The sequence below is a fragment of the Salvelinus namaycush genome, chromosome 1 (genome assembly GCF_016432855.1).
Source record: "Salvelinus namaycush isolate Seneca chromosome 1, SaNama_1.0, whole genome shotgun sequence".
NCBI classification, from domain to species: domain Eukaryota; kingdom Metazoa; phylum Chordata; class Actinopteri; order Salmoniformes; family Salmonidae; genus Salvelinus; species Salvelinus namaycush.
Window position 1 is genome coordinate 59,759,791 of NC_052307.1, and position 23,980 is coordinate 59,783,770.

At 44.7% G+C, this 23,980-nt stretch overlaps 1 protein-coding gene across 1 annotated transcript in view; it reads left to right on the forward strand.

Annotated features, from left to right (window-relative positions):
• Positions 1–23,980, forward strand: part of fam189a1 (family with sequence similarity 189 member A1) — a 136,536-nt gene that overhangs the window by 62,130 nt on the left and 50,426 nt on the right. The window contains exon 2 of the mRNA XM_038999273.1: positions 365–421. Within this exon, the coding sequence (XP_038855201.1) occupies positions 365–421 (57 nt within the window). The remainder of the gene's footprint in view (positions 1–364; positions 422–23,980) is intronic.

Below are 23,980 nucleotides of genomic sequence, written 5' to 3' on the forward strand. Positions count from 1 at the left end.
TGGAGAGGGGGAGAGAGAGAGAGAGAGAGAAGCTAGGTGGGTGGGGGAGTGTTGTTGGTTAATGGTGCGTGAAGGAGGGTGAAGGAGAGAGAATGTAGAGAAACAGAATGCTGGAGGCTAATAGAACACCAGATATGACGTTTTTTTTTTTTACTGTGATACTGTGATGTGTCAACTCACACCAAGGAGATATGATCACAATCCAAGATCACACCACAGTGAACCATACGGAAAAACCTAGTACCCATGTCTGTCTTTCCCCTTTCTCTCACATGCGGGGACTGTTCATGACCATGTTGGTTATCCTAACTGTTGTACTGCGTTTTCTTCCCTTCCACTGACCTATAGTGTTGTTCTCTTTCAGGTGCTGCTGTCTGGACTGATAGGAGTGGTGTCATGGAAGAGGCCTCTCTCTCTGGTGGTGAGTGATAGTCTAACTCTAACTTCCTGATCTGACCTAACCTTCTCAGAGGGGATATTTGCCCAGGGCAACTAGTTTTCTAGGGCAACTAGTTTTCAGTGGTGTAAAGTACTTAAGTAAAAAATACTTTGAAGTACTACTTAAGTAGTTTTTGTAGGTATCTGTAGTTTACTTGACTATTTATATGTTTGTTAACTTTTACCTTTACTCCACTACATTCCTAAAGAAAATAATACATACATTTTCCCTGACACCCAAAAGTACTCGTTACATTTTGAATGCTTAGCAAAACAGGAAAATGGTCTAATTTACTCACTTAAAGAGAAAATCCCTGGTTATCCCTACTGCATCTGATCTGGTGGACTCACTAAACACAAATGCTTTGTTTGTAAATTATGTCTGAGTGTTGGAGTGTGCCCCTGGCTATCCATAAATTTAAAAAACAAGAAAATCGTGCCGTCTGGTTTGCTTAATATAAGGAATTTGAAATGATTTATACTTTTACTTTTCATACTTGAGTATATTTTAGAAATTACATTTACTTTTGCTACTTAAGTATATTTAAAAGCAAACACTTTTTTACTTTTACTCAAGTAGGATTTTACTAGGTGACTTTCACTTTTACTTCAGTCAATTTCTATTAAGTAAACCTTACTTTTACTCAAGTATGACAATTGGGTACTTTTTCCACCACTGCTGGTTTTGGCACCCAGAGTAACAGCATGCGATGGTGTTGTCTGTGTGACCCTCTACTGTGAGAAGGCCTGGATTTGTGCTAGCTGGGATAAAAGCCTGTTAAAACAGATCACAACTCCAATGCCTTTGAGAAAGGATACTCTCAGCTCAACCACTGACCTGGAAATTGTCAGACTACACTAAACTAGGAACTGTTTGACATATATATATATATATTGCTTTTAGTTCTGTAATAGGGACAATCTTTCCACTGTGTCGTCAGTACAGTCGCCTACAGTGTCAGGAATCAAAATGGGCTGAAATGCTTCAAGCAGCACAGAAATGACAGATATGTTTGTGCTCAGGCATCTTTGCAATGAGTTTTAATTCCTCATAAGTAGTTGTTTTTCTTTGTTTGTAATGCCGGAGGGTTGTATCAAAAACACTATACTGTCTTCAGAAACAGCTATGTGGTAGGTCCTTATACAGTGCCTTGCAAAAGTATTCATCCCCTTGGCGTTTTTCCTATTTTGTTGCATTACAACCTGTAATTTAAATAGATTTTTATTTGGATTTCATGTAATGGACATACACAAACTAGTCCAAATTGGCGAAGTGAAATTTAAAAAATTACTTTTCTAAAAAATTAAAAACGGGAAAGTGGTGCGTGCATATGTATTCACCCCCTTTGCTATGAAGCCCCTAAATAAGATCTGGTGCAACCAATTACCTTCAGAAGTCACATAATTAGTGCATTCTAAGTGTCACATAATCTGTCACATGATCTGTCACATGATCTCAGTATATATACACCTGTTCTGAAAGGCCCCAGAGTCTGCAACACCACTAAGCAAGCGGAACCACCAAGCAAGCGGCACCATGAAGAGCAAGGAGCTCTCCAAACAAGTCTGGGACAAAGTTGTGGAGAAGTACAGATCAGGGCTGGGTTATAACAAAATGTCAGACAGAAACTTTGAACATCCCACAGAGCACCATTAAATCCATTATTAAAAAATGGAAAGAATATGGCACCACAACAAACCTGCCAAGAGAGGCCCGCCCACCAAAAATCACAGACCAGGCAAGGAGGGCATTAATCAGAGAGGCAACAAAGAGACCAAAGATAACCCTGAAGGAGCTGCAAAGCTCCACAGCGGAGATTGGAGTATCTGTCCATAAGACCACTTTAAGCCATACACTCCAGAGAGCTGGGCTTTACGGAAGAGTGGCCAGAAAAAAGCCATTGCTTAAAGAAAAAAAGAAGCAAACACGTATGGTGTTCGCCAAAAGGCATGTGGGAGACTCCCGAAACATATGGAAGAAGGTACTCTGGTCAGATGAGACTAAAATGTAGCTTTTTGTCCATCAAGGAAAATGCTATTTCTTGTGCAAACCCAACACCTCTCATCACCGGAGAACATCATCCCCACAGTGAAGCATGGTGGTGGCAGCATCATGCTGTGGGGATGTTTTTCCACGGCAGGGACTGGGAAAATTGTCAGAATTGAAGGAATGATGGATGGCACTAAATACAGGGAAATTCTTGAGGGAAACCTGTTTTCAGTCTTCCAGATATTTGAGACTGGGACGGAGGTTCACCTTCCAGCAGGACAATGACCCTAAGCATACTGCTAAAGCAACACTCAAATGGTTTAACCGGAAACATTTAAATGTCTTGGAATGGCCTAGTCAAAGCTCAGACCTCAATCCAATTGAGAATCTGTGATTTGACTTAAAGATTGCTGTACACCAGCGGAACCCATCCAACTTGAAGGAGCTGGAGCAGTTTTGCCTTGAAGAATGGGCAAAAATCCCAGTGGCTAGATGTGCCAAGCTTATAGAGACATACCCCAAGAGACTTGCAGCTGTAATTGCTGCAAAAGGTGGCTCTACAAAGTATTGACTTTGGGGGGGTGTATAGTTATGCATGCTCAAGTTTTCTGTTTTTCTGTCTTATTTCTTGTTTGTGTCACAATAAATATTTTGCATCTTCAAAGTGGTAGGCATGTTGTGTAAATCAAATGATACAAACCCCCCAAAAATCTATTTTAATTCAGGTTGTAAGGCAACAAAATAGGAAAAATGCCAAGGGGGTGAATACTTTCGCAAGCCACTGTAGTATGCAATGAACCAAGTGTCACTCCTACTCAGTACTCACTATCATCACCATTCTCCTCAGGACAGAGAGAAGAGAACCTCTCCCTCTCACTGTTACGAACCTCATGTGTATAATTCTCTAATTTGACATTTTTTCCATGTTAGACACAATCACCATACAATGTTTTCTCAGAGTTGCTCAGCTGTGTAATGAATTTCGCTTTCCAGAAGGCTTATGACAGAAATCACTATCAGAGTCTCTGAAATTAGCCTAAGAGGGGGATCTAATAGCCTGTCATGTTAGACTACATTCAAACCTGTGTTCAGAGCCTCTGCACATTGTGGATTTACAGTAGCTCTTAGTCTGGTGTGCAGCCTGTGAATGGGATGTAAAATGTATGCATTGAGTCTGCAATGTGCTGCCAAGCATTGGTTTCATATATAATAGCAGCATGGCTTGAGAATGCTGCCTGAATTTCTGATGTGTCTCTTTGCTTGTGGACGTGTGAGGATCCATCCAGTCAGTGGGCTGTATGTTGGTGGTAGTGGTGCATTGAGGACATGCGTGGAGCCAGTCAGTCAGTGTGCTGTAATTAGTGTTAGTGGTGTGTGGTGTCTGCAGTGTGCTGTAATTAGTGTTAGTGGTGTGGTGTCTGCAGTGTGCTGTAATTCGTGTTAGTGGTGTGGTGTCTGCAGTGTGCTGTAATTCGTGTTAGTGGTGTGGTGTCTGCAGTGTGCTGTAATTAGTGTTAGTGGTGTGGTGTCTGCAGTGTGCTGTAATTAGTGTTAGTGGTGTGTGGTGTCTGCAGTGTGCTGTAATTAGTGTTAGTGGTGTGTGGTGTCTGCAGTGTGCTGTAATTAGTGTTAGTGGTTTATGGTGTCTGCAGTGTGCTGTAATTCGTGTTAGTGGTGTGTGGTGTCTGCAGTGTGTTGTAATTAGTGTTAGTGATGTGGTGCCTGCAGTGTGCTGTAATTAGTGTTAGTGGTGTGTGGTGTCTGCAGTGTGCTGTAATTAGTGATGTGGTGTCTGCAGTGTGCTGTAATTAGTGTTAGTGGTATGGTGTCTGCAGTGTGCTGTAATTAGTGTTAGTGGTGTATGGTGTCTGCAGTGTGCTGTAATTAGTGTTAGTGGTGTGGTGTCTGCAGTGTGCTGTAATTAGTGTTAGTGGTGTGGTGCCTGCAGTGTGCTGTAATTAGTGTTAGTGGTGTGGTGCCTGCAGTGTGCTGTAATTAGTGTTAGTGGTATGGTGTCTGCAGTGTGCTGTAATTAGTGTTAGTGGTATGGTGTCTGCAGTGTGCTGTAATTAGTGTTAGTGGTGTATGGTGTCTGCAGTGTGCTGTAATTAGTGTTAGTGGTGTGTGGTGTCTGCAGTGTGCTGTAATTAGTGTTAGTGGTGTGGTGTCTGCAGTGTGCTGTAATTAGTGTTAGTGGTGTGTGGTGTCTGCAGTGTGCTGTAATTAGTGTTAGTGGTGTGTGGTGTCTGCAGTGTGCTGTAATTAGTGTTAGTGGTGTGGTGTCTGCAGTGTGCTGTAATTAGTGTTAGTGGTATGGTGTCTGCAGTGTGCTGTAATTAGTGTTAGTGGTGTGTGGTGTCTGCAGTGTGCTGTAATTAGTGTTAGTGGTGTGGTGTCTGCAGTGTGCTGTAATTAGTGTTAGTGGTGTGTGGTGTCTGCAGTGTGCTGTAATTCGTGTTAGTGGTATGGTGTCTGCAGTGTGCTGTAATTAGTGTTAGTGGTGTATAGTATCTGCAGTGTGCTGTAATTAGTGTTAGTGGTGTGTGGTGTCTGCAGTGTGCTGTAATTAGTGTTAGTGGTGTATGGTGTCTACAGTGTGCTGTAATTAGTGTTAGTGGTGTGTGGTGTCTGCAGTGTGCTGTAATTAGTGTTAGTGGTGTGTGGTGTCTGCAGTGTGCTGTAATTAGTGTTAGTGGTGTGTGGTGTCTGCAGTGTGCTGTAATTAGTGTTAGTGGTTTATGGTGTCTGCAGTGTGCTGTAATTAGTGTTAGTGGTGTATGGTGTCTGCAGTGTGCTGTAATTAGTGTTAGTGGTATGGTGTCTGCAGTGTGCTGTAATTAGTGTTAGTGGTGTGGTGTCTGCAGTGTGCTGTAATTCGTGTTAGTGGTGTGGTGTCTGCAGTGTGCTGTAATTCGTGTTAGTGGTGTGGTGTCTGCAGTGTGCTGTAATTAGTGTTAGTGGTGTGGTGTCTGCAGTGTGCTGTAAGTAGTGTTAGTGGTGTGGTGTCTGCAGTGTGCTGTAATTAGTGTTAGTGGTGTGGTGTCTGCAGTGTGCTGTAATTAGTGTTAGTGGTGTGGTGTCTGCAGTGTGCTGTAATTAGTGTTAGTGGTGTGGTGTCTGCAGTGTGCTGTAATTAGTGTTAGTGGTGTGGTGTCTGCAGTGTGCTGTAAGTAGTGTTAGTGGTGTGGTGTCTGCAGTGTGCTGTAATTAGTGTTAGTGGTGTGGTGTCTGCAGTGTGTTGTAATTAGTGTTAGTGGTGTGTGGTGTCTGCAGTGTGCTGTAATTAGTGTTAGTGGTGTGTGGTGTCTGCAGTGTGCTGTAATTAGTGTTAGTGGTGTGGTGTCTGCAGTGTGCTGTAATTAGTGTTAGTGGTGTGGTGTCTGCAGTGTGCTGTAATTAGTGTTAGTGGTGGGGTGTCTGCAGTGTGCTGTAATTAGTGTTAGTGGTATGGTGTCTGCAGTGTGCTGTAATTCGTGGTAGTGGTGTATGGTGTCTACAGTGTGCTGTAATTAGTGTTAGTGGTGTGGTGTCTGCAGTGTGCTGTAATTAGTGTTAGTGGTATGGTGTCTGCAGTGTGCTGTAATTAGTGTTAGTGGTGTGGTGTCTACAGTGTGCTGTAATTAGTGTTAGTGGTATGGTGTCTGCAGTGTGCTGTAATTAGTGTTAGTGGTGTGGTGTCTGCAGTGTGCTGTAATTAGTGTTAGTGGTGTGGTGTCTGCAGTGTGCTGTAATTAGTGATGTGGTGTCTGCAGTGTGCTGTAATTAGTGTTAGTGGTATGGTGTCTGCAGTGTGCTGTAATTAGTGTTAGTGGTGTATGGTGTCTGCAGTGTGCTGTAATTAGTGTTAGTGGTGTGGTGTCTGCAGTGTGCTGTAATTAGTGTTAGTGGTGTATGGTGTCTGCAGTGTGCTGTAATTAGTGTTAGTGGTGTGGTGTCTGCAGTGTGCTGTAATTAGTGTTAGTGGTATGGTGTCTGCAGTGTGCTGTAATTAGTGTTAGTGGTATGGTGTCTGCAGTGTGCTGTAATTAGTGTTAGTGGTGTATGGTATCTGCAGTGTGCTGTAATTAGTGTTAGTGGTGTATGGTGTCTGCAGTGTGCTGTAATTAGTGTTAGTGGTGTGGTGTCTGCAGTGTGCTGTAATTAGTGTTAGTGGTATGGTGTCTGCAGTGTGCTGTAATTAGTGTTAGTGGTGTATGGTGTCTGCAGTGTGCTGTAATTAGTGTTAGTGGTGTATGGTGTCTACAGTGTGCTATAATTAGTGTTAGTGGTGTGTGGTGTCTGCAGTGTGCTGTAATTAGTGTTAGTGGTATGGTGTCTGCAGTGTGCTGTAATTAGTGTTAGTGGTATGGTGTCTGCAGTGTGCTGTAATTAGTGATGTGGTGTCTGCAGTGTACTGTAATTAGTGTTAGTGGTGTATGGTGTCTGCAGTGTGCTGTAATTCGTGTTAGTGGTGTGTGGTGTCTGCAGTGTGCTGTAATTAGTGTTAGTGGTGTGGTGTCTGCAGTGTGTTGTAATTCGTGTTAGTGGTATGGTGTCTGCAGTGTGCTGTAATTCGTATTAGTGGTGTGTGGTGTCTGCAGTGTGCTGTAATTAGTGTTAGTGGTATGGTGTCTGCAGTGTGCTATAATTAGTGTTAGTGGTGTGTGGTGTCTGCAGTGTGCTGTAATTAGTGTTAGTGATGTGGTGCCTGCAGTGTGCTGTAATTAGTGTTAGTGGTGTGGTGTCTGCAGTGTGCTGTAATTAGTGTTAGTGATGTGGTGTCTGCAGTGTGCTGTAATTAGTGTTAGTGGTGTATGGTGTCTGCAGTGTGCTGTAATTAGTGTTAGTGGTGTGGTGTCTGCAGTGTGCTGTAATTAGTGTTAGTGGTATGGTGTCTGCAGTGTGCTGTAATTAGTGTTAGTGGTGTATGGTGTCTGCAGTGTGCTGTAATTAGTGTTAGTGGTGTATGGTGTCTACAGTGTGCTATAATTAGTGTTAGTGGTGTGTGGTGTCTGCAGTGTGCTGTAATTAGTGTTAGTGGTATGGTGTCTGCAGTGTGCTGTAATTAGTGTTAGTGGTATGGTGTCTGCAGTGTGCTGTAATTAGTGATGTGGTGTCTGCAGTGTACTGTAATTAGTGTTAGTGGTGTATGGTGTCTGCAGTGTGCTGTAATTCGTGTTAGTGGTGTGTGGTGTCTGCAGTGTGCTGTAATTAGTGTTAGTGGTGTGGTGTCTGCAGTGTGTTGTAATTCGTGTTAGTGGTATGGTGTCTGCAGTGTGCTGTAATTCGTATTAGTGGTGTGTGGTGTCTGCAGTGTGCTGTAATTAGTGTTAGTGGTATGGTGTCTGCAGTGTGCTATAATTAGTGTTAGTGGTGTGTGGTGTCTGCAGTGTGCTGTAATTAGTGTTAGTGATGTGGTGCCTGCAGTGTGCTGTAATTAGTGTTAGTGGTGTGGTGTCTGCAGTGTGCTGTAATTAGTGTTAGTGATGTGGTGTCTGCAGTGTGCTGTAAGTAGTGTTAGTGGTGTGGTGTCTGCAGTGTACTGTAATTAGTGTTAGTGGTGTGGTGTCTGCAGTGTGCTGTAATTAGTGTTAGTGGTGTGGTGTCTGCAGTGTGCTGTAGTGCTTAGTGTTAGTGGTGTTGTGTCTGCAGTGTGCTGTAATTAGTGTTAGTGGTGTATGGTGTCTGCAGTGTGCTGTAATTAGTGTTAGTGGTGTGGTGTCTGCAGTGTGTTGTAATTAGTGTTAGTGGTGTGTGGTGTCTGCAGTGTGCTGTAATTAGTGTTAGTGGTGTGGTGTCTGCAGTGTGCTGTAGTACTTAGTGTTAGTGGTGCTTGGAGGAGGATAGGAAAGATTTAGACTTGGGGTGTCTGATACACGACAGTTCAATCGAGGACAGGCTTAACTGAATGAACAACAGAGGCAGAATGTAATATGGAATATTATTAAATAGTTTAGGGTATGACCTCATCTCTGAGGATGCTGATGACAGGTAAAGATGGAAGCCTGTACAGAATACACATATTCCAAAACATGCATCCTTTTTAGCACTAAAGTAATAAATGTGGCAAAGAAATGAACTGTTTGTCCTGAATACAAATATAAAGCAAATCCAACACAACACATCACTGAGTACCACCCTTCATATTTTCAACCATGGTTGTGGCTGCGTCATGTTATGGGTATGCTTGTCATTGGCAAGGACTAGAGATTTTGGGGGGGATAAAAAGAAACAGAATCGAGCTAAGCACAGGCAGAATCCTAGTGGAAAACTTGGTTCTGTCTGTTTTCCAACAGACACTGGGAGACAAATTCAACTTTCAGCAGGACAATTACCTAAAACTTTAGGCCAAATATACACTGGAGTTGCTTATCAAGATGACATTGAATGTTCCTGAGTGGCTTAGTTACAGCTTTGACTTAAGTCTACCTGAAAATGTATAGCAAGACTTGAAATGCCTGTCTAGCAATGTTCATCAACCCACTTGACAGATCTTGAATAATTTTTTAAAGAATAATAGGCAAATATTGTACAATCCAGGTGTGCAAAGCTCATAGAGACAAAGCCAGAAAACAAAAAAGGTGATTCTAACATGCATTGACTCAGGGGGTTGAATACTTATCTAATCAAGATATATTAGTGTTTGATTCTTCCACTTTGACATTACAGAGAATTCTGCGTAGATCGTGGATTTTTTTTTACAATTAAATCCATTTTAAAACCACTTTGTAACACAACAAAATGTGGGAAAAGTCAAGAGGTGTGAATGCTTTCTGAAGACACTGTAGCTGGTGGTGGTGGGGAGGATGATGGTCGTCCAAGACTGTTGCTGAAAAACAGCAAGCGAGAGAACATGCGTAAGATGCCGTATAAATACATCCCATAATTTACACCAATTGGTTGAGAAAGGAAAGTGATAATTGCAAGAGTGAGCCCATAGGTTCAACAGCAAGCATTATTGTGCTGTGCTTGTAGGCTGAAGGTAAATAGGTGAATGACATTCCACACATGGCTAATAGGAAGAGGACAAGAACCAGACGCTATGTTTATGATGATACATTTGTATTCATTCCCTCTATGCCTGTATAGTAGGAAACGGTGAATTATGTTGTGCTGCTTAAATGATGTTAAATGAGCATGCAGACCAGCCTTCCTGATTAAACTTTCGTGAACAACATTTCAATCGAGATAGGATGCAATATGCAACCATATAGCTGGGAACAGCACAACATCAGTAGGCCTGTGTAGACTAGTGGACGGGAGTTCTCATGGCACGACCATGAAAGACTCTCTTAACTAATGTTGAGTTGCACACCCTTTTCCTCTCAGAACAGCCTCAATTCATCGGGGCATGGACTGTACAAGGTGTCGTAAACGTTCTACAGGGATGCTGGCCAATGTTAACTCCAATGCTACCCACAGTTGTGTCAAGTTGTCTGGATGTCCGTTGGGTGATGGAACATTGTTGATACACACAGGAAACTGTTGAGCGTGAAAAAACAGCAGTGTTGCAGTTCTTGACACAAACCGGTGTGCCTGGCACCTACTACCATACCCTGTTCAAAGGCACTTACATCTTTTGTCTTACCCATTCACCCTCTGAATGGCACACATACACAATCCATGTCTCAAATGTCTCAAGGCTTAGAAAACCTTATTTAACCCGTCTCCTCCCCTTCATCTATCAAGTGACATCAATAAGGGATCATCGCTTTCACCTGGATTCACCTGGTCAGTCTATGTCATGGAAAGAGCAGGTGTTCCTAATGTTTTGTACACTCAGTGTATATCAACATGGTTTGACCCTAACCACGCCTGACGCTAACCACGCCCTACAGTATACCTAGACAGGCTATTTAGACTCAGCCTCTTTGTCACATCACCTCTATGGTACAGCAGCTAGATCGATCAGCTCTCACTGTACAAGGTATAATTCCATTACTACTCCTTCATAACAATGGCAGTGTGGCTGGAATGCTCACCTCTCCCACAATGTTAATATTAATGTGATACTTGTTTATGGAACAGCCAACAGGAATGAGGCTAGAGCTGTATTATTCTGTAACAGTAGAGAGGCCTGAAGCTAGTGTTGGAGTCAGTCAGTGTGTGATGGTACTCTAGGGAAGGCTGGAGGTAGTGTTAGATGTGGCCTTGCCCACTGCCCAGTGCCCAGTGGCCTGTCGCAGAGGTGCAGGGGAGACAAAGGGGAGACAAGGATGCCTCACCCAGTAATGACCCATGACAGGGGATCAGCCAGGCCTGATGAGTCGCACACAGAGCCTGTGTTCTTTACGCTCCGCTAGCCTGGTCTGTCTAGAGAGGCCGGTGCTGCTGTCCTCTGAATACTAACTCCACCACCTCTCCACTCTGCAGTAACTAGGAACGAGTACAGACTGTACAGCTCTGTTCCGCTCACACACAGGCTCCATATTGATGATCCGCTGACTGATTGGGCTGCTTTAATATGATCACGGGACAATATGGAAGTGTTCGTCAGTAGTAAGCTGTCATAGGTAGATGGAGGTAGATGAATGATGAGGACTCTCCATCTCTTCTTCTCCCTTCCATGGGGGCAGGTGGGGTGGGGGGCTGCAGGCGCCTGTGGGCTGGGGGGGCTGGGGTTGTGGTGGACCTGGAGAGTGGATTAATCAGAGTCCCATGGGGGGGTGGGAGGTAAGGAGGGGCGACCATATTAATGCACTCTGGGAATGGAACAAACATCCCAACAGCAGCTCCATTCTACCCACTGTTCGATCATCTTCCCCTTCATCTCTCTCCCTCTGTCCACCCAAAGATTGGGTGGGGGTAGAGGGATGGGCACACCACCACTGGGTAACAGGAAAGCTTTCTGTGAAGGATGTGACCAGGAGAAGTGTCACATGGTTGAAATAAAAAATACAATTTGAGATCTCTTTGCCACTTTTTTGTCCTGCTTCTTCTAGCTATAAATGAATAGGGAGAGATGAAATGAACACACCTGAATATCTATTCATCTGACACCATGCCCAAACTGGAACCGCGCATGCGTCCGCGTGCATCATCGGGCGCAAATTGACTTGTCCCCCTACACCAAACGTGATCACGAAACGCAGGTTGAAAGATCAAAACAAACTCTGTGTAACGATTCTCGTCCTGGGAAGATGATGAGGAAGGATCGGACCAATACGCAGCGTGGTAAGTGTCCATAATATGTATTTTAATAAATCAACTGAACACTGAACAAAATAACAAAGAGCACGAACGAACAAACAAAACAGTTCTGTATGGTGAAAACACACAACACAGAAAACAACTACCCACAAACACAGGTGGGAACAGGTTACCTAAGTATGGTTCTCAATCAGAGACAACGATAGGCAGCTGCCTCTGATTGAGAACCACACACGGCCAAACACAAAGAAATAGACAACATAGAACACCAGACATAGAATGCCCACCCCAACTCACGCCCTGACCAAACCAAAATAGAGACATAAAAAAGGAACTAAGGTCAGGGTGTGACAGTACCCCCCCCAAAGGTGCGGACTCCGGCCGCAAAACCTGAACCTATAGGGGAGGGTCTGGGTGGGCATTTCACCTCGGTGGTGGCTCTGGTGCGGGACATAGACCCTCGCAGCAGGCCCCGGACAGGAGGGTGACTCTGGCAGCTCCGGAAAGGAGGGCGACTCTGGCAGCTCCGGACAGGAGGGCGACTCTGGCAGCTCCGGACAGGAGGGCGACTCTGGCAGCTCCGGACAGGAGGGCGTCGCTGGAGGCTCCGGACTAGAGGGCGTCTCTGGAGGCTCCGGACTAGAGGGCATCGCTGGAGGCTCTGGACTGACGGCCTTCGTTGGAAGCCTCGTGCCATAACTCCTCACTGGAGGCTTCGTGCCATGGATCATCACTGGAGGCTTCGTGCCAAGGATCATCACTGGAGGCTTCTTGCCATGGATCATCACTGGAGGCTTCGTGCCATGGATCATCACTGGAGGCTTCGTGCCTTGGATCATCACTGGAGGCTTCTTGCCATGGATCATCACTGGAGGCTTCTTGCCATGGAGCATCACTGGAGGCTTCGTGCCATGAATCATCACTGGAGGCTTCGTGCCATGGATCATCACTGGAGGCTTCGTGCCATGGATCACCACTGGAGGCTTCCTGCCATGGATCATCACTGGAGTGGAGAGACACACAGGAGGCCTGGCTCTGGGAGAAGGCACAGGACTCACCAGGCTGGGGAGACATGCAGGAGGCCTCTTCCTTGGCCGAGGCACCGGATACACTGGGCCGTGGAGGCGCACTGGCGGTCTCGAGCGCAGAGCTAGCACAACTCGTCCTGGCTGGATACCCCCTGTAGCCTGGCAAGCGCGGGGAGTTGGAACAGGTCGCACTGGGCTGTGCTGGCGAACCGGGGACACCGTGCGTAGGGCTGATGCAGTATAACCCGGGCCGAGGAGACGCACTGGAGGCCAGAGCCGGGCATCATCCCTCCTGGCTCGATGCCCACTCTAGCCCGGCCGATGCGAGGAGCTGCGATGTAGCGCACCGGGCTATGCGTGCGCACTGGGGACACCTTGCGCTTCTCCGCATAACACGGTGCCTGCCCAGTCACTCTCTCGCCACGGTAAGCTCGGAGAGTTAGCTCAGGTCTCCTACCTGACTCCGCAAATCTCCCCGTGTGTCCCCCCCAAAATAATTCTGGGGCTGCCTCTCGCGCACGTTACCTCGAGCCAACTCCTCGTAGTGTCGCCGATTTGCTCTAGCTGCCTCCAGCTCCTCTTTGGGACGGCGATACTCTCCCGGCTGTGCCCAGGGTCCCTTGCCGTCCAAGATTTCCCCCCATGACCGGGAGTTTATTTTGCAACACTCGTGCATGCGAGCGGTGTGGTCAACATGTGAGCCTAAAGAGTCTTAAATTACTTTTAAGAAAGATTGAGCTTTTTCTCTCTGGGTCCTATAACAGTAGCATGGTCTTTGTGGGATTTAAAGGTACGTTTATACTCTGTCCAGTAGCCTCATCTCTCCCTCTCTCTAGTAGAAAGTGGCATGTGACTAATATGCGAACCTGGACACTCTCTCAGCCCTGGCATCTCTGTGCCATCTGTGGGTGGTCTGGCTACTGAACCAAAGAGCCATATGGAGGTATAAGAGGACTTCAGCATAAATAATTCAACAATGAAAATGAAATATTTGTTTTTATTGCTGTATAAGTAATAATAAATAGCTGCTGTGCATGGCTCTCTCTGGGTGTGTGAGTGGAATAGGAGCGGCCGAGGCCCACTTAAAATGCTGGGCTGTAAACGTTATTAAATTCAACCAAACTGTGCTTATAAAATATTTTGCTAGCAGTTGGACCAATACTTTTAATTGATCTAAAAAGATGCTCTGCATTGGAAGCAGTGAGTTGCTCACTGAGATTGAGAGTATGTAGATATGCTTGTAGGCTACTCACAGACTGCAATCAATAGACAGGTTTCTATATGTGAGAATATTTTATAGAAACTGTTCAATGCCTTTTCTTCATTCACTTCTTGTTTCTTCTTCAGCCTGTTCCCATTACTACATGTTAGGTTAGCTCAGCGTTTCACAAACTTGGTCCTCGGGACTCCAAGGGGTGCACATTTTGGTTTTTGCCCTAACACACAGCTGACTCAAAGCTTGATGATTAGTAGTGCTGTGTAGTGCTAGTGCAAAAACCCAAACGTGCACCCCTTGGGGTCCCGAGGACCGAGTTTGGGAGACCCTGGCTTAGCTCCTCTCATCAATACTGATACTGATTTCAATCTGACATGTTTTGACTGTTGCTGTGGAGAGATGCAGGCAGTGTTTTTCTCTGTTGACTGTGATGGATTATAATGTTACTCTCCAGTGGAAGATAGCAGCTCGTTTTTGACTTATCAGCACAAACATACTGGCTGCTACTCGATGTCTCAAGTGTCTGTTGGTTTTGCAAAGGACTGAAAATGAAAAAGTCCTTTCAAACCAGCTTTGCATCAATTGCAGAACTCCATACATTTATTCAGGATATGAGACGAGTACATTAATTATTCAATTGCCTGGATGCTTTCTGTATGTTGGTTTATTTAATTATTTAACTCGTTAATGATAAATCTGTGTGTCTCCTATGTTCGTGGAACCAAATAGTACTTCCTGGAACCAAACAGTGTTCTCCTATGGGGACAGCTAAAGAACCCTTTTGGAATCCTTTTTTTTAAGAGTAAAGTTAATTTGATCACCCTGTTGCAGGAGAACTTTACTGTAATGCAGGAAATGTAAAACTTGTAGGATACTTGAGGTTTAAAAAGGCTTCTAAAGTTTGTAATTTCCACTTTGAGATTTCAGACTTGATTTTGCCTTACGAAAAACGTATCAACCCGCACACAAATTTCCATTAATTATAATCCACATAATAATTCACATTTCCTGTTGCTGCAGGATTATTTTCCTGCTGTAGCAACCTGGCTCAAATTAAGATCCTACATCTGTAGGGTGTATATGGAGAAGACCTAAAGAAAACATAGGAGCCCCGACCTGAAATTACAGAATGGCCTTTTCCATCTGTCGTCTTTACTGTTGCATTCATTAACCTTTCAGGAGACAGAGAGAGCAGAGCTCCATGCGTGTCTCATCTGTGATCTGAAGGGATTCTCCTTGCTCCACTGCTCTGCGCTGCTCTCTCAGGGGTTGGAGAGTCATGTCCCATCAGGATATTAACACACCCACCACTCATCTCCCCCACAGCCACTTTTACCTACACCTTCACCTCCACCCCAATATCCCATTCACCTCACTGGTGCCAGAGCCACAGCTATAGCTACTACCTTTGGTTATGGATACACAGACCGGGTTTTTACTCCAACACAAATAGAGGATGGCGTCCTTATGGTCCGATAACTCCCCTCTCACCCTATTGAAATAACTGATTTCATTTATAATTTCAAAATATTTAAAGGCATTTTTGTACTTTTGGACAAGGCTGTCTCAGGACCTGGATGGTGTTGAGAGTGTACAGACAGAGGAGTTAACAGTAGTACAACCACTGTGTGTTAGGCAGCATGTGGAGAGAGCCGTCCCAGGAGTGGTGTCTGTGCTGCATGGTGCAGCTCACTCACACAGTTCCAGGGCCTGGGTATATTCTGCTCTACTCTGTTCTGCTGGACTGGGCTCCATCTCTGCATCCCTGTCTCTCTGACTCACCTTCAGCCTGTCGAATATGAGGAAGCAGTCAGTCAGTACATACCACTGGCTCTCTCTCTGCTCTGTCTTTCCGTCTGTCTGGGGTTTTCCCTGGGCTGTTTACTCAATGGAAACTCAAGTTTAATGTCTTTCACTGACATAAATACAGAGGGAGAATGTTTAAAAGTGAGAGAGAGAGTTGTTTCTGTAGCAACATCTGAATACACCAGCGGCAACCACTTCACAATCGCCCCCTGTCGCCAAGGCAACCCAGAGGCAAGAGTGTTCACAATGCAGATTCTCCCTCCAGGCGGCCATTCCGATATCTCTCGCAACCTCTTAACTGGTCAAAACAAGTAGTCTACATGGTGAAACAACTACATTATTGAAGTATAGTGCTGTTTAAAATCCAGTCTTGGTACGGCACTAACAGTAGAGGCTCCTCCAGTCCTAGCCCTACCCTTGTTGACAGGAGGCTTAGAGAGGAGCACAGTGTACATGGTGTGATTTCCGGAGGTGCTGTCTGTAGAGACCTGTAAATCTCTGAGCCCCAGCTCAGGGCATAGCAGACCTGCCTCCTCCATCCTGCCTTCTCCTGTTTACTGCTGTATGCTGATGTCCCCTTATCAAACCCTGACAGAGCTGGCTGTGTGATCATGGGGGGAGTAGCTGGCCCTTTTAACTGTCAGCCACCTGCCCCACCCTGGCCCTAACATCCTGCACCACACAGCGCGCATCACACCCCAGGGCTTTCTATTACTGATCACATCATCTAATAACCATAGCAACAGGACGGCAGCAAAATGGAAGTCATTTATAAGACGTGCTATGTAGCAGCCCACTGAACCTCACTATTCATACATACTGGTAAGACCAGTGATGGAAGGAAGAGATAGGGAATTTCTGATGAAGGCTTGAACACCACGTCTAAAAGATGTCTATATTATTTTTAACAAAAACGAAATAAAACACGGCCCCCAAATAAGTCATGCTGGCAATAAGGTGCTGTTTTTTCTGTGTTTTATTTGACTTTGGAGTGTATGTTCCTTGCTGACCATATTTGAGATATTTAATTACTCCACTTGATTCAGATTGATTTCAAGTGACTAATTCCCATCATTATGAGTCACGGAGTTGAGGAGGCCAAGGCTCTGGCTGCATAGAGGCCTAAGTACCACATTAATCCGCTAATTATGGTTAAAATTAGCCAATTAGAGGCTTGAGCTTTCAGCTCTGTCACCAGTGAGTCAGCGGGGGTGTCTCTCTTTGGGCTGCCCCCCCCCCCCACCACCACCACTCTCAAAACCATGAAATCATTAAATCATCTAGTTCAAACGGGATGAAAAATTATATGAGGAAGATGTTAGTCTTAAACAATCCGCCAATTTGAACACTGGATTTTTCCCCAGTGGATTGTTTATAGTAGGCCACTATTGTGGCTGTGTTGTGCAGAGTGGGGTGGTTATACTAGGCTCCAGGCTATAGGGGGGCTATACAGTTACAGTACTATACCCTTCCATGTGGCTTAGCATGACCAGTAAGGAGGCATCAGAGTGGGATGACCTTGTTCTCCTGTCTGTCTGTCTGTCTGTCTGTCTGTCTGTCTGTCTGTCTGTCTGTCTGTCTGTCTGTCTGTCTGTCTATTTTCAGGCTATACCACGTTGTCCCTAGTGGGCCACTGCCAGTCAGTTGGAATGTTTTGAAGAGGTTCTCAAACCGAAACACAAAACTGATTCATCATAAATCATTTTGATTAACACCAATACACTGATCAACACGTCTGGTGGATCAGACACTTCCTATCTCAGTCTTAGTGACGTCAGTGTACTTATCCATCCATCCTTATTCCATGAAGTGACTACTGTACCATTTCCAGTTTGAAACATTGCGACAGGCGTGGGTGTCCGGTAATCTACCTCCATCCCTGTGTGTGTGAAGCAGAAAGCCAGTGCTTTGATTTGGCACCAGTGAAGTGTGCTTGGATGGATGCATGCATGATGCGTCAGGAACAAAGTCTTTATCTTAGTGAGAATAGACTTCTAACGCTAACAAACAGCAACTCCCTGAGATAATCACCCAGACACCCACACACTGAACCACTGCCATCTGGGAGCCCAGCACTAAACTGCTCTCAGTTAGACTTCTCATTACATACACACACGCACACAGGTACGCAGCACATACACACACACACAGATATGGATACACACCCCTTTATCATGCACCTGCTGTAGTCCTCGTCAAATAATAATTATGTAAATTTGACAAACAGTTTGCCAGATTGCCGGTTTATTGTTAGATTTCCTATTTCCTAGTTCCTCCTTTCCTATGCATGTGTACAGCAGATCAGTTCCAGCCTTAGTGATCAGTCAGTCTGGTGTTATTGTGCTGTGGTTGAGAGAAGGCTTAGCCTCTCCTGTGTTACTCCCAGTGAGAGCTCAGATGATAGCCAGCCAGGGAGAGAGTGCAGATAAATACAATGAGGGGAAATCTGCTGACAAATCTTTCCCTCTGGTGGGTTTTGAGGGAGCTCGTGTTGAGAGCCAGGATATTACCCACAACAATAAAGGACCAGCGGCAGGATCCCACCATTCACACCACTGAATACAGATTCATCGTGGATTCTGGATCTGCAGCCAGGAGTTTTATTATTCACCCATCACCATACTGCCTGCCTGGCTTCCTGGACAGAAGTGTCCCATCATCATTCAGCCCTGCAGACCTCCTCACCTCTCCTGTCTGTCTGCCTGCTGCTGTTGTGTCACCTGTCATTGCCCCGGCAGTGTGATGACAGGATGTTTGCTTCTTACTCTATAGAAGACATGGTTTTCCTCTGAGAAACCTAGGCCTTAAGGTGTCCCCGTACTAGGTTTGATTTGCTCCTCATAATATATGCACGAACTGTTTCGACTGGGAAGCATACGGTAAGCTTTACTGTGGCCCTGCGGCCACGCACGCACGCACGCACGCACGCACGCACGCACGCACGCACGCACGCACGCACGCACATACACAACACACACACACACACACACACACACACACACACACACACACACACACACACACCATTTAGATCCCCACTGTAGTCTGGCTCTTACCAAACAGTGTTATGTGTTGGCATCCATGTCCTGTCCCTGAACCTCCCATCGTGTAGAAAACCCACCAAAGAAAATGACTCCCATTCAAACAGCAAAGCCTCTTCAGAAGTAAATCAAGTTTCGATCAATACATTAACACAGTAGCCCAAACCAAGGAGATTGTTGTGGGAGAAGAAAACATGTTTTCTTGAATGTCTACCCTTGACATTTTCAATTCCTTATCAAGTTTAAAGTCATGTGGGAATTTTCCCCCTTCAGCCAATCTCTGTGTGTAAAGAACCGATTTCTTCAGAAATTCTCCTTTAGTAAATATGGTATCCCAACTCTGTCAAATTCATCATCAAAGAATACAATGAAGATGTGATGGAATAGGAGTCTTCTCACCCACACAGTACAGGAGGGATAGACAACTACATGCTCAGCAGCACTCTCATCTTTTAGGCAAATTAATTGGAGAGTGAAATGAAACTCTAAGGTCTATGGATCCTCAAGTCTTTCCACTTGAAACACTGTCCGTTTCAAACGTTTCATTCTTCACTTGTCACAGCTAGGAATTACCCATCAATTAGCAGGAGATCCCTACAGTACAGTACCATACATGTTGAACTGTCTGCTCCACATTGGATGGAGGAGGTATTGGATTAACTATATGTAACGGATGTGAAATGGCTAGCTAGTTAGCGGTGGTGCGCGCTAATAGCCTTTCAATCGGTGACGTCACTTGCTCTGAGACCTTGAAGTAGTGGTTCCCCTTGCTCTGCAAGGGATGTGGCCTTTGTGGAGCGATGGGTAACGATGCTTCGTGGGTGTCAGTTGTTGATGTGTGCAGAAGGTCCCTGGTTCGCGCGAGGGGACGGATGTAAAGTTATACTGTTACATTGGTGCCGTGACCCGGATCACTGATTGCTGCATAAAAGGAGGAGGTTGAAAGGGGGGTGAGTGTAACGGATGTGAAATGGCTAGCTAGTTAGCGGTGGTGCGCACTAATAGCCTTTCAATCGGTGACGTCACTTGCTCTGAGACCTTGAAGTAGTGGTTCCCCTTGCTCTGCAAGGGCCGCGGCCTTAGTGGAGCGATGGGTAACGATGCTTCGTGGGTGTCAGTTGTTGATGTGTGCAGAATGTCCCTGGTTCGCACCTGGGTCGAGGGGACAGATGTAAAGTTATACTGTTACATATAGTCCTAAATCCCTGCTCTGTGATAATGATGCGTTGCTGTTTGGTGTGGAGTCACCTTCTCTCTCTCTCTGTGTGCTTTCTCTATCTTTATGTGTGTGTTCATGTGACGTGTGTGTGTGTGTCTGGATGGAGGTGCTGAGCCCCGGAGCTGGGAGGTCTTACAGGACAGGACCTGATGGGGATCTGACTAATCTAGCCTGGATGCTACTGATTAGAGGGTCTATAGCTGAGGCTAGCTCAGGGAAGAGGTGGCAAGGGGAGGCTGACAGCTCTGATTGCTGCCCAGCTGTTTAAGGCCTCTAATCAGCTGACAGCCAAGTGGTCTCAGAATGCAGTGCAGCACGTCGTTCATGATTAGACTCCATTTTCTTTTGTGAAGGGAAGGCAAATCCAGGAAGCCGCTGAAGTGATTCACACTGGAGTCAACCTCTAGATCGCCCTCGTGATTAGCAACATGTTCTACTCAGCTGTCTTTGAAATCCTCACAAATAAAGAGCAAAAACACATTTCACTCTCAGGACACACTGTTATCTTGCTAAGGACTGAAATTGTGTTTGGGTAGAATTATTTCACTGTGTTTCTTTTTAGGAGGGTACAAAAAAGGAGAACTTGAAGCATGCGTAAGTGGCACATATAGATGCTCATGAATTCAAACCATTTTTTTCTGCCTGGAGGTGGAAAGTGTATGATCATCGGCCACATGACCAAATGTCCCTCCTGGATGCAGTGGATGCCGGCTGCAGAGACATCTCAGCTGAAGACTGCCAGGGGTGGACAACGCATGCCAAGCGTTTCTATCCAAGGTGCATAGCGAGAGACGACATAACATTTTGCCAAAGGCTGAAGACCGTGTAGATTAGAACAGGACTGTGCATTTATGTGTTTTTTCTCTTCTGGGCCTTATTTTTTACTGTAATTGTGTTTTATTTGTACACATTTGGAACTGAAAGCCATGTTTGTTGGATTTTTTGTTGATCACTGGCAGCAATTTCATGTTGCTAATAAAGCTTTTACTGCAGCAATTCTGTCACTTACTATATTTTTCTACTGTACATTCTATAAATTAAAGATGACTCATTCACTTTTAGATAGTATGTTGCCAAAAATGCACACATTCGACACTCAACCAAAAAATGTAGAGTGGTTTACAGTAAAAGGAAACTGAATTATAAAAAACAATGGATTTCATGTTGTCTATTGTCTGCAGGTAGAACTGAAACATGAAAAGTAATGCCGTTTTTGTAATGCCATCAACTATTTTGAAAGTCGTTGTGCTGATTGACTATATGTTCCTCTTGGATAGAAAACATGTGCTAGTGTTTTGACAGAATGATTGGATATTGAGTCGGGTTTGCCGTGTTTTGATAGAGTTAGTGTATGTAGAGAACGTTTCTTTTGCATTTTGAAATGTGGACTTGGTTTTTAATGAACAAAAAGTGGTTTTGAACAGAAATGTACTATTTGGCTAATTGTGCGATGTTGGTGTGTTGCTGTGTTAAGAGTTTAGAAAAAGTATCTTAAATATAGGTAAACGGTTGTTAGCAATTGTAAAAAACTGTAATAAAAATGTGACTATAATATCGTAAATAAGCACAGTCTGGAATGATCTAGTCATTAACGGTGCAAAATGATTAGATCGGATATGGCGATATTTTGTGACATATTGTAGAAGAGGTCTCCCCAATTTTCCCCAACCCTATTATCGACAACGAAACATTCTCCCACATACTGTTCTTATTTGTGCCATTTCAAGATAAAGTCCTGATTTCAGCAAACCATGGAACAGTTTTTGTCAACAACATAATGGTGTGTTTTGGGAAAAGAGAGGTATTTCATGCAGAGTTCACTAGCTCATGTTGTTTAGTTGAATGAACAAGCCATGCTAGCAGGGTGCAGTCAGGGGGTTCGCTAGGCTACAGATGTAGGATATTAATTTGATCATCCTGTTGCAGGAGACATTATTTGAGGTTTACAAAGGCTCCAGAAGTTTGTAATTTCCCCTTTGAAATGGCAGACTTGATTTTCCCTTACGAAAAATATATCAAACCCCAAAATATGTCCATGAATTATAATCCACATAATAATTCACATTTCCTGTTGCTGCAGGAATATCTTCCTGCTGCAGAAAACTGGATCAAATTAAGATCCTACGTCTGTAGCTGTAATAGTGGTTAGCACAGATCCAACATTTCCACCCATGACTGGACTGAGGCTGTAGGTTGCTTACTGTCACTGGCTGGACAAGTAGGGATGAATAAACAGTGTATCAGCCTGCCGATAAGAGACTTAGAGAAAAAATAGTTTCAGAATTAATTAATCTACTTCAGTAGCCAACTTTTGCAGGGCAACCCTCCAACTCTCTGTTAGGGCAGAGCTGAGATGACAATGTTGTGAGGAGTCATGTGCCCAGGGAATCTGCTTCCCCTATTATTGGTTATAAAGGACTGGAGGGTTGGGAGTGGACTCAGTGGAGTCTTAACTAAAGAACACAAACCTTTGTTTAGACTGGCACCAAATGATGTGCATCGATTACTGTAGAGAAGGAGACCCAGCCCCAGTTTCAGCCTCTCACCTAGCTGTTCATTACATCTCCACCAATAAAAAGTAATGAAAGCTGGTTTGTCTCTTGAGCAGACAGATGTGCAGACAGATGTGGGCACAGTGGCTGCTGCTGGTGGAATCCAACACACCAATCACATGATGAAAGGGGATACCTAGTCAGTTGTACAACTAAATGAATTCCACTGAAATGTGTCCATGCTTGTTGTCTTGAATGTGTTATCAATAGACCTTATAATGCTATTGAGCAGTAAGACAATACAACACACCCCATGAGGATGGGATACTACTAGCTGGGAGCAACCAAAGCGATCAGGTTTTACTGTTGCCCGTTGTCTCTTGGGCCTGCTACTGTACAAATGCAGTCAAATTGATGTCACGCTCGCTTTGACATTTCTCGACATTCATTCTGGCTGTGAATTATTGTTAGGGCCAGGAGATTTTCCTGACCATATGACCTGACCAGGACTAGGGGCCTGGAGCTTTTCCTGATCAAGTCACATAGTCACGAAAAAACTCCTAGTCCCTCTTATTTTATGGGTCTGATTTCACATAATTCTTAGCCTTTCTATCCATCCCCATTACCGTTACTAAGCCGAGTAAAACGGATCACTATTTAGTTTATCGAGTTGGATGTCAGTTGAACTGTACAGTAGATTCCCTCAGCTCCATGTCCAAAATATTGCTTTCTCACGAGTGCCCTGTGTCAGAGGAGTGAAGTGAGGCCTGTGCAGAAATTACCCGGACCTAAACATTTACCTTTATGTCAATGGCTGTGTGTACACTGGGGGGGGTGGACAGAGGAGCCGTTCACTTATGCAGGCTATATTCTGCCTCCGTGCCTCGGCTCCATGACTCGCTTTGTAGGTATTTATTTTATCCCCAGATCATTTTAAATAAACCAGGGTGCCTTTAAAGGGTCTCGTTACAGAACATCCATTTAGCTTTCACTAATGGCTGATCCAGTGGTTCCATGTGAAACCTCCATGTGAAACCTCTGCGGAGAAGCATTTGGTTGGCAGATGGCAACTCTCTGGAACACGTGGAGAGGTTCTTTGTGTTAGAAAGTATATGTGCAAATCCCACACATGCCCTTAAGGTTCCCATAGAAATGTGTTAATTAAAACAAAACTTATTTATAGACAACTGGTTGTATCAACTTGACAGCTATTTGACAACAACTTGCGGCAGTTTGATTCTTGATGGGCCTCCTATGATTGTGTGTTGGTGTGTGTGTGTGTGGGGGGGGGGGGGGGGGGTTGTGAGTATGTGTGTGGCAACTGTAACTGCTACACACTCCTAAACACAGCTCCTCCAGGGTCTAACAAGAACACCTGATTAGAGCCTTCTGGATGTGTGTCATAACATCCTATTCTGGTCTTTTAAACACATTTAGTTGAGTAGAAAATGGTACATCTATCATGTGGGCAATGTATAAGATGCACTGAATAGTTCAAATGAAAGACTCTCTGTTTCCCCAAATTGTAGCTGGTTACTGTATAGAGCAGTTATTTCTGGCTGTGTGAGGCATTTGTATTCCGTCAAGATTTATATCATACACACTTCTTTCACACCTTTTC